At 39.0% G+C, this 13,091-nt stretch overlaps 2 protein-coding genes across 11 annotated transcripts in view; one reads left to right on the top strand and one right to left on the bottom strand.

Moving 5' to 3' along the window:
- taf11 (TAF11 RNA polymerase II, TATA box binding protein (TBP)-associated factor) lies at positions 1-2,367 on the bottom strand. The gene is made up of 6 exons (XM_082144714.1): positions 2,234-2,367; positions 1,857-2,006; positions 1,638-1,783; positions 1,421-1,508; positions 644-740; positions 1-551 (listed from the first exon to the last, which is right to left on the bottom strand). The coding sequence occupies exons 2-6, from the start codon at positions 1,992-1,994 to the stop codon at positions 421-423; spliced, it is 600 nt and encodes a 199-aa protein (XP_082000840.1). The 5' UTR covers positions 1,995-2,006; positions 2,234-2,367; the 3' UTR covers positions 1-420.
- A 2,238-nt stretch (positions 2,368-4,605) lies between these two features.
- LOC309480498 (ankyrin repeat and SAM domain-containing protein 1A) overlaps positions 4,606-13,091 on the top strand; it is a 128,301-nt gene continuing 119,815 nt past the window's right edge. For 2 of the 10 annotated variants that reach the window (XM_082145008.1, XM_082145013.1), the window contains exon 1: positions 4,616-5,076. In XM_082145008.1, coding sequence (XP_082001134.1) covers positions 4,898-5,076 — 179 coding nt within the window. In that variant the 5' untranslated portion in view covers positions 4,616-4,897. Of the gene's footprint in view, positions 5,077-13,091 lie in introns of all 10 variants that reach the window. The other 8 variants (XM_082145014.1, XM_082145007.1, XM_082145009.1 and 5 more) reach the window with 7 other exon arrangements.

The following is a 13,091-nucleotide window of genomic DNA, read 5'->3' on the forward strand; positions in this document are numbered from 1 at the left end:
TTCCATCAAAATATTTAATATTCCATTCTTCAAGCCAAAAGATAACATTTTAACATAATGTCCACACACATAAAATGACTGCACATATGCAATTTTCAAAACAAAAACCAAACATTATAAAATATAACAATAAAAAAAGAGAGTCCACAGACATTTCTCTGACCTAGAGATTTTTGAGTCACAGCGAGGAACTGTTCGATATCCTAAAAGTCTTCATTAACATGAATGTATTGTTGTTGTTTATAATTCAGCTGCTATCTCCAGATGACAGACTGAAGGATTAATACATTGTCAACTGTAAACCTCATAATCAAAACAACAGTGCCTCCCAGACACCTCAGAGATCTGGAAAAAGACATGGTCATGACCATATTCCCTCTGCTTATCCACAGAGCCTTTTCCGTGAAGAGGGACTCAAGCTCAGTGGAAGAGGATGTGTTTGTGTTTGGTGTTGGGAATCTGCTCTCGGCTCTTCAGTCTCCTGACGGCTTCTCTCATGTGTTTGGGCTGCAGAGGTGGCGTGTCGCCCCACTTCTCACACACGTCAAGAGCTGGAGTGCAAGAAAAAACAAGAACAACATTATGGAGGCAATCAATGAGGCGTACGGTTTCTAGCTGAATCATACTTCAGTGTCGTACCAACCTTCCTCAACAATCTCCCCAGCAAACACCTTCGAAATTCCAGACATGGCGATGACCACATTTTGAGAGACGGATGATCCTGTGATGGACTGAACTAGCTGGAAGACAGGAACAATCTTTTTCAACAACTTTCAACCTTTTTCATATATATATATATATATATATATATATATATATATATATATATATATATATATATATATTCCAACACCTTGTGGTAAACTTAGATCTTATAAATGTTTACAGGATTCCCATTAGAATTGTTTTTATCATCATTTGGAACCAAACCTAAAGGATCCTAATTAAAATGTGTGTATTAACTTATTATAAATGTTTAATTCCTATACTAACTGTACAACAATAAAATAACGCTTTTCTTTAATTGTCCAGTAGCAAGACATTATTTCAGTAGAAGCAGGGCTGATAACATTTACTATATCATGCAATCAGACTCAAAATATCAAATAAAAATCTTTTTTGATAAAGAGGACTCTCATTTGATCAAATTAAGTTGTTTTAAAGTTGGTCCCATAGGTTGGTCCCATATTATGATTATTTCCAAATGAAATCTTGCACATATTTCTTAAGGATTTCCTGACTGATCCCATAGATGCCAGGTGAGCTAATCACAAACTAGCCCAATGGCCAATCAAAAATAGTCAAACATGATTTTGTGGGGTTTTGGAGTGCCGAAATTGTACGTCTGACCTTCAACAATTTAAAAGTAGCCCAATTCCAGAGGAAAAAAACACGGACAAACACCGACTCCTCCACTTACTCTCTTTATAGCTGCCTTCGGGAAAGCCGAGCGTCTGTACATCTCATAGCGGTTCAGCTGTTCTTCAGAGAATGACGATACTAAAACTCTATGGAACAAAAATGAGGAGTAAACATCAGTCTGTGTAATCTATCAATGGCAGGTTTTTAGGTAAGGTAAGTTTGGCACCTTAATACAGTAAATCAACATGCGTGAATGAATGACAAACAAAACTCACTGCATCTTTTGTATTTCATCTTCATCAACTTTTTGCCGTTTCTCCTTTTTTTTGTCTTGCTCCAATTTCAGTTTTTTAGCAGGAGAGGGGTGAAGAGAAGATCCCTCTTCATCTTCTTCACCAGCAGCAGCAGCGTCTTCAGACCTCTAAAGATAAGACATGAATAAATAAATTTCTATCATATCATTTCTAGTGTTTCTGGATGAGAGGTGGACGGACCGCTTTGCCCTCCTCCTTGGGTCTGCTGTGTACCGCCGAGGGTTCATTGGAGACCCCGCCGCTCCCCGGAGCGTCCCCGGACCCCAGGCTCTTCTGCTCGACTCTGTCCTCGGGCTTCACTCGGTCCGGGTCTGCCATGCTTCGGCTGAGCTGAGGGGCATTCAATAAAGAGGAAGAAGAAATATAACTTAATATAATATGATTTTACATCACGGTATTATAATAAGACAATGTGATGATCATGTTTATTGTGTGCATAGATTTACATTAGACTGGGACCGAAACTGAAACAACATTTTAGACAAAAAGGCCGTGTGTGTGTGTAAATAAACAGTGCAAAATATACATAAAAACAGAGACTTCTCCTAATAACATACCTCAGGCCGACCGCAGGATTGATAATAGTTTTATAAACACGGAATCAAACAACTGTTTGTTTTACGTCTCTACACTCCAGACTGAACCCAGACTCAACAGTCATGACAATTTCCGGGCAATTCCAAAATAAGAGTCCAAATCAGTTTCCATCACTGGGTGGCGCACTTTGCTAGATAACGAACTGTTGCGTAGGAAAAGCAGCTTTGCACAGAGGAATAGACAGAGGAATGCTCCACTGAAACGCATTCATATCCTAACCTACTGTCTAATTGGAGGAAATTGTACAACAACCGCTTAAATAAGTATTTCTTTTGAATCTATTAATTCCAATGACATGCTTAAGCTTTTTTTTTTATTATAAAAAAAAAAAAACAAAAAAAACATAAACATAAACATAAACGTTTGTGATTGGGCCATCCTGACCAGCGCTGAGATAAGTAACAAATGCCACGTGATACACCATTTGCTTATTTCTTCATAAGGAGCGTGAGGGACTATGGTACGGACACTATTTTACACATAGACTGTAAAAAATATATTTTACAGCTAAAAAAAAAAAAAAAAAAAAAATGAGAGAAAGAAAAAGGTAAATTTTGAGTCATTGAGTAGAATTTACACACTGAAATTAGAATTATTATTTAGATCCAATTAATATATTTTTTCTTGCACCCACGTCTCTTTAAACACCACTGAATTTAATCTATAAAATCCATGCTGTTAAAATCAAGGGAATTTATGTCTGAAATTAATATATTTACAAAAATCGATTTTTAGAAGATTTTTTTTTTGGGGGGGGGATTATATACATTTTCTTTTATGTGATGCTTTTTTCATGAAATTTCAAGTGGTAAATCTGTATTTAAAATATCATAATGTATAATCTATAAATGCATGATGGCCAAATTGGTTTATGAATAAAAGAATAGGCCTACTACTACAGGAGCATAAGAGTCAAGAACCCGCTAGAAAATCAATCAAAGACTGTAAATCCTAATGCTCAAAATAATTAATCGGTTTGAGTAGGGTAAACGTAAATTAAACAAATTAGTTCAATCAAATGAACTGAGTATATACCTTTCTCTTTCTTTTGATTTCACAAAACTGACAGATTTGAAGTTTTCTGAGTGTTTCAATGCTTTATTAACTTGTTTCTTTTAACTTAGACAAACTTAAAACTGGGCTGGGATTCCTATTTCCTAGCATGCTTTGACATGACACTTGAAAGGGAGAGTAAATGCTAAAATTAAGTGTAATGTTTTTTTGAAGGGCAGTCAGTGTGATGAGTGGAGCATGAGCTTTGAACAGGTATGTGTTAAATGTTCTATATTGCCTTATTTATAACTTACTTACAATGCATTAATAAGCAATTTAGCATTTACCAGCTAATTAAAGCAAGCTATGTTTCCACTACTATAAATATTCAAGTAAGTAAGATATTCCATGATAATTTGAAGTGAAATGTAGCTAACTCAAATATTTAAAGTTAAGAGCAATTCAAATGTATGAGTTAAAAAATAAAAATCTGATTTTTATTGAAAGTAATGCGTTACATTACTTTTGTGTTACTTTTCCTCGCCTGGGCTGGGCTTGTTTTTTGTTTTATAATAACAAATAAATAAATAAAAATGATATTTTTGGCAAATGTGAAGTCAACTCAGATATTTTGTTTGCTTGTCATGCTTTTGTTTGTTTTGTTTTGTTACAATGCATCTTTATTTTTGATTTAATAAACTTCAGTTATATGTTTGGAACATCAACAGGCCTCTCTGGGTCTTTGGACGCGTCAGAATCATAGTATCAACATCTCCCACAGTGGACAAGAAACAAGGATTAAAAATTGGAAACTTGTTTTTAACAAACGTGTTACTTTAGTTACTTACAAAGTAATCTGATTATGTAACTTGCGTTACTTGCAATGCATTACATCAATGTTTGGAAGAACCTATAGGCCAGAGTCAGAGTCAATACATCAAAACTTAATATCTTGTGATAGCCTTGATGCACAATGAGCTTGATGTGGGTCAGGTACTCATTTTATCATCAGATCATTAAATATATATAACTCTAAAATATTCACGATTACTTCATTAGCATATATATAAAAAAAATAAAAATAAAAAATCTAAAATCATAATGGATTAATATATCCATCAGTCCCATTGGTACTGCTCATAATGATCCACTTTGTAAGGGACTCTTCTGATAATTTCTCAAATGAAGTAATTTTCCATGAACCCTTGATCTATTGTCACGGTTTTTTCTTCCACTAATGTCAGGATGTAAGGATAAGCGATCAAACGAGGGGTTTCACATAATGGAATCCATCGATTTCAATTCCCTAAATGCCATTCCACCATCATTAGTGTAATTAAATGATTGTGCATAATTCCGAGCCCTCGCGACGTCACCAAGGAGCGCGCCCGTCTAGGAAGTGACGTGTCGAGCCGTTGCCAAAGGAAGTTTGTGCGGGCGCTGGGAGAGAAAGTTTCCCCGGAGCAGGAGCGATTGGAGCGGGAATAACCCTGACACAGCCGCCGCTGGTGGACCGAGCGGAGCGGAGCGGGAAGAGAGTGCGTCGGGGCGTCGGAGAGGCTGCCGTGGGTCCGTGTGGCCGACCGTGTGATCGTTCCTCCGCCGCTGGTGTGTGTGTGTGTGTGTGTGAGATGGGGAAGGAGCAGGAGCTGCTGGAGGCGGCGCGCACCGGGAATCTGCCCGCCGTCGAGAAGCTGCTGTCCGGGAAGAGACAGTCGGCCGGGTCGGCCGCCGCGAGTGGCGCTGGATCCTCCGGGAATACCGGGAGCGGCGGCCACAGCTCTTCCCACACGCTCTCCAGTCTGCTCAGGTGAGAGGAAACCACGGAGGCTTTATCTCTACAGGAGACCGAGCGAGCGGGGCTAGTTGTCACACTTTACTCCAGGGATTGTTTTCACAGTTGGTTTATTTTTTTTAAATTTAAGTCGTGGACACAAACATGGAAGTCTTAACTAAACAAATAACGTAGCATTTCCCATGGGAAACAAATATATAACTGAAGGCTCTATAACACTATGTTGTGTTGTCTATAGTGGGGCATGTTGTCACACGGTATTGGGTAGGTTGTCACAAACTGCTGCTTATTGACTAACTGATTTGAGGTTAAGAATAACTTCATTTGAAATCTAAAATGCGATCTAAATAATAATAAAAAAAGACTGTCTTTTACAGCATACGTATTTACACTCAAAACACACGTGACAACTTTTCCCAGCCATGACGTTCATGATATCTCATTCTCGTTTCAGTAAACATCTGCCTTTATCATTTAAAACCTCTTGTATGTCTGTGTGGCTTTATTGTGCTCACTTGGTACCCAACCGCACAAATTATGATATTACAATTTGAGTTTGCAGAGCAAAATTCACCAAATACGTTTTAATTAAAGGTGGTTTTGAACTACAGGTTTTTTAGACCACTGCTGCGAAGAGAGAAACACATTTGCACAATGACATTTTTGACCTAAAACCTTATAAGGTTCTTCCCTTGTTTTCTTGGAAATAGAATTGGAAACCATTTCTGTTAGCTGTCAAAAAAAGTATCTCAAGGAATCATCATCTTTCAAAGAACCCTGTCAGTTCTTTCTCAAGATAAACATGTTGATGTTCCTCTTTATGTCATAAAAGCATGAGTAAGGTGAGCCATCATCCCTGCTATTACAAAGCAAAACGTAGTGTCGTAATACCGTACATTCCTGCTGGATGTGATTTGCACATGTATTTACAATGTAGATGTGTGTGTGTGTGTGTGTGTGTGTGTGTGTGTGTGTGTGTGAGTGAGATAGAAATGTAAATTATTCTCAGTGTAGTGTGTGAATAGAGAGCTGATCACATTTGCATGCGCTTGAGATGCCTCTTCATTTCTTATGCATTTAAAAGTCCAGACTCCTCTAGTCTGAATAATGTTTAGGCAATTGCACATGTTGCGCTATAATGTGGTTTCTTATCTGTCTCTTTGAAGATATATATATATAGAGAGAGAGAGAGAGAGAGAGAGAGAGTTTGGTTTGTTGGATCGTGTGAGTTAATGGCTGTCTTACTATGTATGTAGAAATATTTTTCTATTCGGAGCTCCTTCCCAGATTGAGTTTTGGCAACAAAATGACTTAAAATATTTTTTTAAAGGAATTTTGTCCTTTAATTAAGCGAAGAAGCATCAAAGTAATAGTAAAGACATTAATAATAATAGGTGGAAATAATGCAGGTACACTTTTTTTGTTGCTCAGGCAAGTTAAGCAAAACCTCGTGTATGTCAGCCTACTAGCATTACCCACTAGTGATATGTTTAAATCAGTCTTCACAACAATGTTCAGTGTTTTTAAGGCACAAAAACACATGTATATGATTAACAACTGTAACATGGGGACAACACAGAACTAACCATGTGTGGGTTCCCAAAAGCATTTTTAGCCAACTATGGTCGCAAGAGCCGTCGTTAATATCAGCATAGTTCAACGAGTCGGTGTTTCCCAAAAACATAGTTCTAACTTCCAATGAACTTCTTATCTTGAGCCAAAATAAGGAAGCTGACATTCAGCACAACCTGTGTCTTTTATTTAGAATACATACAAATGTCATTCACGTCTTTTAGTTTGTCAAGAGATTTAAAGCATCGTTTAATGAAGTGTGTGTGAACGTGATCTAGCCTATAAGAACGAGCCTATGATTGAATCTGGAAATAAAGCATGAGAAATAGTGCTCAGATGTCATGTCCGTAACTTACAGCAAAACATCTAGCATTAATTCTATCTCAAACAGATTCATTAAAGTAGTTATTACTCCACCACCTGTGTGACGTCATTAACCAACGTGGTTGTACGACTGATTTGCGACAGTACGGTTTCGGGAAACAGTCGTGACTATCTAGTTGATTTCTTCAACGATGTATCGTACTACAGTAGTGAGGCAGTGAGTTACGTCGTTGTACGGGAAACACACCCCAGATACGGCAAATAACGATCCTGTTAGATGCTTCTTAAGTTCTTCGCTCCTCATTATGAGCTTTTGCTGTTAGTCTTCTAGTAGCATTTTGAGGTCATCATCACTATCCATCTTACCCCTTCATCTGGCGTCACACACACACACACACACACACACACACACACACACACACACACACACACACACACACACACACACACACACACACACACACACACACACACACACACACACACACACACACACACACACAGGATCTACCTATTCCACGTGCAGATTGATCAGCTATAGGCTGCATTCATAGAGGCCAGATATCATGCCATCCACCCCTTCTCCCCATCAAAGCTCTTTGTGTCCGCTGGCATCTGTGTGTCTCTCTGGCTCGGTGGATCAATGTCTGGCAGCGCTCTATGGTGAGAAAGACCAGCTCAGCGTGTGTCGGAGGGAAATAAACGGATGATCGGCTGGAACTGGTGCCAGCAGGAGAAGAATAAAAGGGTGCTCTCTCTGTCTCTGTCTCTCTCTCTCTGTCTCTGTGTCTCTCTCTCTCTCTCTCTCTCTCTGTCTCTGTCTGTCCTCCTTCTGCTCACTGGCCAACGATCTTTAAGAGCATCAATCTGTATTTACTTACCAGAGACGCAGTTATCGGCAGGTGTTAAAGGGAGTGCTGTGTTTGCGTGCAGCTTGTCATTTGGCGTGTGTAATGTACATGTCAATAGTATTTTGTGGTGCGAGTGTGTGTGTCTTACTCTGCTTGTGTGTACATTGGCATTCCTTGCCGTCAGATCTGCCTAGTTTGGAGCGAGCGGTCTTCACAAATCTGCACTTATTAACAAGACCTGTTATCAATGATCTCATGTGCCTCTGTCTACGTTTTTGAAAAAGTCTAGACGTAATTCACTGCAGTTTCCAGACTGTGGCACACTAGTGGCAGTAAAACACGTTTTACACACATTATGATTGCAGGGCCAGATTATCGATTAATAAAGTCCTCAAAACACTTTTTCAATAGTGCATGATTTGTAAATTGATACATTTTGATGTTTGCTTCACATAATCGGCTCCATATGTTTGGCTTTTCTGAACTTGATCAGTGTCTCGCTCGATGTATGGAAAAGAGCACTTTTGGGATATTCTTTGGTAAATATTCAATATTCGATTTTTTTTTTTTTTTTTTGAGGGTGTGTAAATGAAAGAATTTTCGGATGAACTATCCGTTTAACACAGCTGTGTTGTGATGGAGGGGCTTGCCCTTATATCTGTGCAGGAGAGGTTTCCTCACGCTTGGAAGCGAGATGAACCGCTCTTGTTTTCGGTCTCTGTACTGTATGGAACGAGGGGTCGTGTCGAGACTTGTCATGTTGTTTTGAAAGGGTTTGAGAGTTTGAGAGTCGTTTCCTCTCCCCTTCGTGGAATGTCGTTTCAACATGGCGGCGTCTACAGTTTTGGACATGCTGCCTTATCTGTATTTATAAGTGTGCTCATCTGTTTATACATATTGTGTGCACATGTGCATTTAATCTAACACCCTTTACTTCTGAGATGGTTTACACTCGTCTGTCTGTCTGTGACCTTTTTCTCTGTCTATTTATGTCCGCATGTCCATATTTCCATCTGGTTGTCTATCTACGCCTGTTTATCTGTCTGTCTGTCTATCTTTCCTTCTGCTTGTCTGTCTGTCCATCTGTTTATCCATTTTCTGTCTGTCTGTTCATCAGTCCAGATGTTTGCCTTTTCAAAGTTGATTTGCCTGTCTGTGCTTTTGGCTATCTATATGACTGTCTTTCTATGTGTCTATTCATTTGTCCATTTGTCTGGACAGACACTGTCTGTATTTATATCTATGTGTCTGTTTATCAGTCTATCTCTGTCAATCTGTTTATACATTAATCTGTCTGCCCTCTCCATAACCTGTCTGTTGGTCTATAAGACCTTTTCTTTCTTTTTGTCCATCTGTCCGTCTTTTTGTTATCTATGAAAAGAAACTTTCACAACTTTCTTAAATCAACAGAACAAACGTCTCATTATGTGGTCCAGACGAACACATCTGATTGGTAGATAGCAGGACGGGTTAGTTAAGGTCACTGCTCTGGCTCTTGGGCAGAGAACCCAAAAGAATTTAAATCAAATGAGTTGGCTTATCAAATAGATATTTTCATTCTGTTATTTTCATGCCTAATTATGCCTGTTAAAATATATTGGATGAGCTACTGTTACTTTCACTGTTCATGTTATTGCTCTATCATATTTATCTTTAATTGAATAGCACAGTGAATGTTTAGTGCTGCTCCACCAGCAGTGAGCAGTGAGTGATTTTCTGTCTTTTGTTGTTAGATTAACATTGAGGATAAAGACAGTGGGTTTATTAGGCTGCTGTCACTTTAAGAGATGCACGTATCCAACATACTGTAACACGTGCTTTCTTTTCAACGGTTCATGTTCACTTAAGACACAACCGACTGTGTTTCACAAGGGTAGTTTCCCCCACAGCTCTTCCCATAAGAGCTGCTTTCTGTATTGTTTAGTTTTCACATCAATATGCTGTAAACCGATCTGTTATACGTACGTTATACGCAGGTTTACTGTACTGCCCTCCACAGGCACAGTGTGTGTCAATGCAATGCCAGTTACAAAATGTACATTTTGACTGTGTTCTCTGCAGATCTTCATTCATTATTTGTTTGTTTTGTATAAGCTGTTTTTGATGTTGGTGTACAGGAACAATTTCAAGTCATAAGTCTTAAACTCCTTATTATTGATTTGTGTATTACAGCAGCTTTTGTATGTTACTAATTATGCAGAATATGCGCGAGTCCACAAGCATTATGCTTGTATGAAAGCTGCTGGCACATCATTCTATATTTTTTATTGTATGAAAGCTGTTTGTTTTTTTGTTTTTGTTTTGTCTGAAGGATTAAATTGCTCATTGCACAATAACAGGAGGATGTTGGATAGAAGTCTATTATGTTATGTTAGAGATTCAGAATATGTTGAAGTTTGTATTCATTGACTACTACAAGTATGCTGCTAGTACAGGCACATTTCTTTTCCTGTTGGTTCAATGTTGGGACATATGCTGCCAAATGTAACCTTACAGTTGACTTGCCTAATCACTTCCATTTGTTTTATTAATAAAATATATTGGAAGTAAATTCTTTATGGGTCATTATAAATACGTTGCTTTAAAAGTACCAAGTAGTCACACACACACACACACACACACACACACACACACACACACACACACACACACACACACACACACACACACACACACACACACACACACACACACACACACACACACACACACACACACACACACACACACACACACACACACACACACACACAAGATGCATCGATAATTGCTTCAGCATCGAATCACAGTCCTCTGAATCATAATCGAATCGAATCTTGAGGTGCCTAGAGATTCCCACCCCTACATAATTCTGTGTGAATTTGTCAGTTCAAGCGCAAAAAGACATGAAAGAGAAGTCGATTTAATAGACCATTCACACTGTGTCTGAGAGGCAGCTTTTCTGTGCGCGCCTTTTAAGCTATAGACAACTTGTTTGGTTAGTGTGATTGGACTGAATTCTCCGCATTGTGACTAAAGTAGTACCGCTGTGAAATGTTTGACTGGTCAGGGAACAGATTTAAATCTTATCTGTTGTCCGTTTCTGTGTGCTACACCAAATCAGACCTCAAGCTTCTGTAAAAGTGCTGAGTGTTATTTATCTAGAGATCCTGTTAGACTCTGTTCACACAGGCTGTCACTTTTGATTCCCACAAAACCTGGCGAAGGGAAGTTCCTCTGAAGAGTGGCCAGTGTAGTGGTGGATTCCTGTGGGGAGATGAAAGGGCAGGTGCTTCCTGAAGAACTGCAGTGTCTGGGAACTCAACGGGACTGTGGTTGGGCTGTGAACAGAGCTGTCAAAACGGAGAGCAAGGGGTCCATGCTGAAACGGCAAAGTGGTGTATCGCAGACTTAGCCGTCTGAATTGTTTCATTTTTCAATGAATCTGTGGATGATTACGATCTGAATGTTTTATGCTAAATCATGGCTAAGTATCATACGGCTTCAATCATTGTAACATCCATCAGAGCTTAGTAGCGAGTTAGTTAACTGGCTTAAGTTGAAAAACTCTGTATGCATTAGTGTTGGGCGAGGACAATTGATGCTTTATAGAGGTTAGGTTGTTTTCCGCTTTCATGTTGTGTGAATAACACACCAGGCTCTGTTTGATGTGACCGCCTCACACACTCAACGTTGAGTGGTTTGGTCGGCGAACTGTGTGACCAAGGACCGATCTGTATCACTTCCTGTTTTTATTTTAAAGACTAGTTAAGCATATTTAGTGTTATATATCCAGCCAAGACGAGGCCTTCTGGCATGTGGTTCTACAGGTCTCATTAAAGGTTTTGCTAGTGTGGTACAGCAGTCAGCAGCACGCAAGATCCTGACACGTTTTTGCTGTAGTACGTAGGTTTAAATCCATGACCAATCTGTTGTTTCGACCGCAACACTTCTAGAGAAGCTATTCTAAAACTGTGTCCTAACCAGATGCCATGCAATGACGCAATACATTAAACAAATACATGTTAATCAGAGTTTTTGCTAGCCAGCCGCGGCGATGGCCACGTACTCACCGCAGCTAACGTGACGCTCACATGTAGGCAAATGCCAGTGGTTAAGCGCCAGTGGGCGGGGCCTATGGTGCGATTATGTATAAATATTCATCAAAGTCTTGCTCTGGAAGCGGTCATACGCAAGTGTATTTGCCTGTGTGACGTCACAGATCCCACAATATAAAAACGAGGAGTTTTTCGAAGTTTGATTAAATGCTTTGTTTATAATGAGGACGTTTGACGTATGAAACTTGCAGGATGTTTTAATGCTACAAAGACCTCTTATATGGCAAATTTGATTTCTCACGTCATGACCCTTTTAAAGGAAACCACTAATCGAATTGATGTGGCTTGGCCTGTCATGTGCTTTGACAAATGCGTGTGCTGTTTAATGCGTTTGAGACTAGGAAAGCTCTAATATTACAGTTATACAAAACAACTCAAATTACTAATTATTAAATGTCATTTTTGGTTTGTAGCCTCAGTGCATCCAGAGTTTTCCTTTTCAGCCCAGAATTATTATTTCGGTGCCATCCCTATGCTATTTGAGACGGGTTTTTCTTAATTATTATTATTATATATATTTTTTATTAATTTGTTCATTTTTTTCATCCAATTAATTGATTACGAGTGCCTGTGAAGAAAGGGCCCTGATCAGCAGGCTCCTGATTGACTGTGATTTGTGATTGACTGTGTCGGCGCTTGTAGATGTAACATGTCTGGTGTGGACAACTGGAAACTTATCACATCACATCACATCTAGTTAGGACACGGTGTAAATATGTTGTTATGCTCATGTTGGTGATAAAGGTTCAAGTCTGGGTTGCAATCCCACTTCCCTTTTTTCTCCTTAATAGTTTTGCTTTCTTGCTGTTTAGTCTCTGCTTAAAATAAAAAGCAATACCCAGCACAAAAGTTGATGGCTATGAACTTAAATCTTAATAACTAATAATGAAAGAAGCTGACCGAGTAAATCTGTGCTAAACTGTGTAAAATGTTTTAAAATCAGTTTATCTTTGAGTGAAGGAAAGTTCCACTAGCCTTATGACTGATCTCAACAACTGTGTCTTTGGCCTCAGAATGAACCTCCTTTGACTGGATTGGACTCAGTCATGTGGGGGACGTTTAGCCATCCCTGCTTCCTCTCTCCTCTTTGTGGATCTTTGTCAAGACAGGGTGGCTCTACATTTTATTAATATTTAACAGTTTTGCCAGTTTAGAACCTGTTTAGGTGTTTTGTTTGACATGTATT

Source organism: Leuciscus leuciscus (assembly GCF_965113295.1).
Source record: "Leuciscus leuciscus genome assembly, chromosome: 18".
NCBI classification, from domain to species: Eukaryota; Metazoa; Chordata; class Actinopteri; order Cypriniformes; family Leuciscidae; genus Leuciscus; species Leuciscus leuciscus.

Bases quoted from the DNA above. Each gene is read 5' to 3' on its own strand.
- taf11 (XM_082144714.1), bottom strand. From the start codon at position 1,994: ATGGCAGACCCGGACCGAGTGAAGCCCGAGGACAGAGTCGAGCAGAAG. The intron at 1,784-1,856 runs GTCCGTCCACCT...TCTTATCTTTAG, and splicing joins CCAAGGAGGAGGGCAAAGCG to AGGTCTGAAGACGCTGCTGC. The intron at 741-1,420 runs GTAAGTGGAGGA...CCTGTCTTCCAG, and splicing joins CGAAGGCAGCTATAAAGAGA to CTAGTTCAGTCCATCACAGG.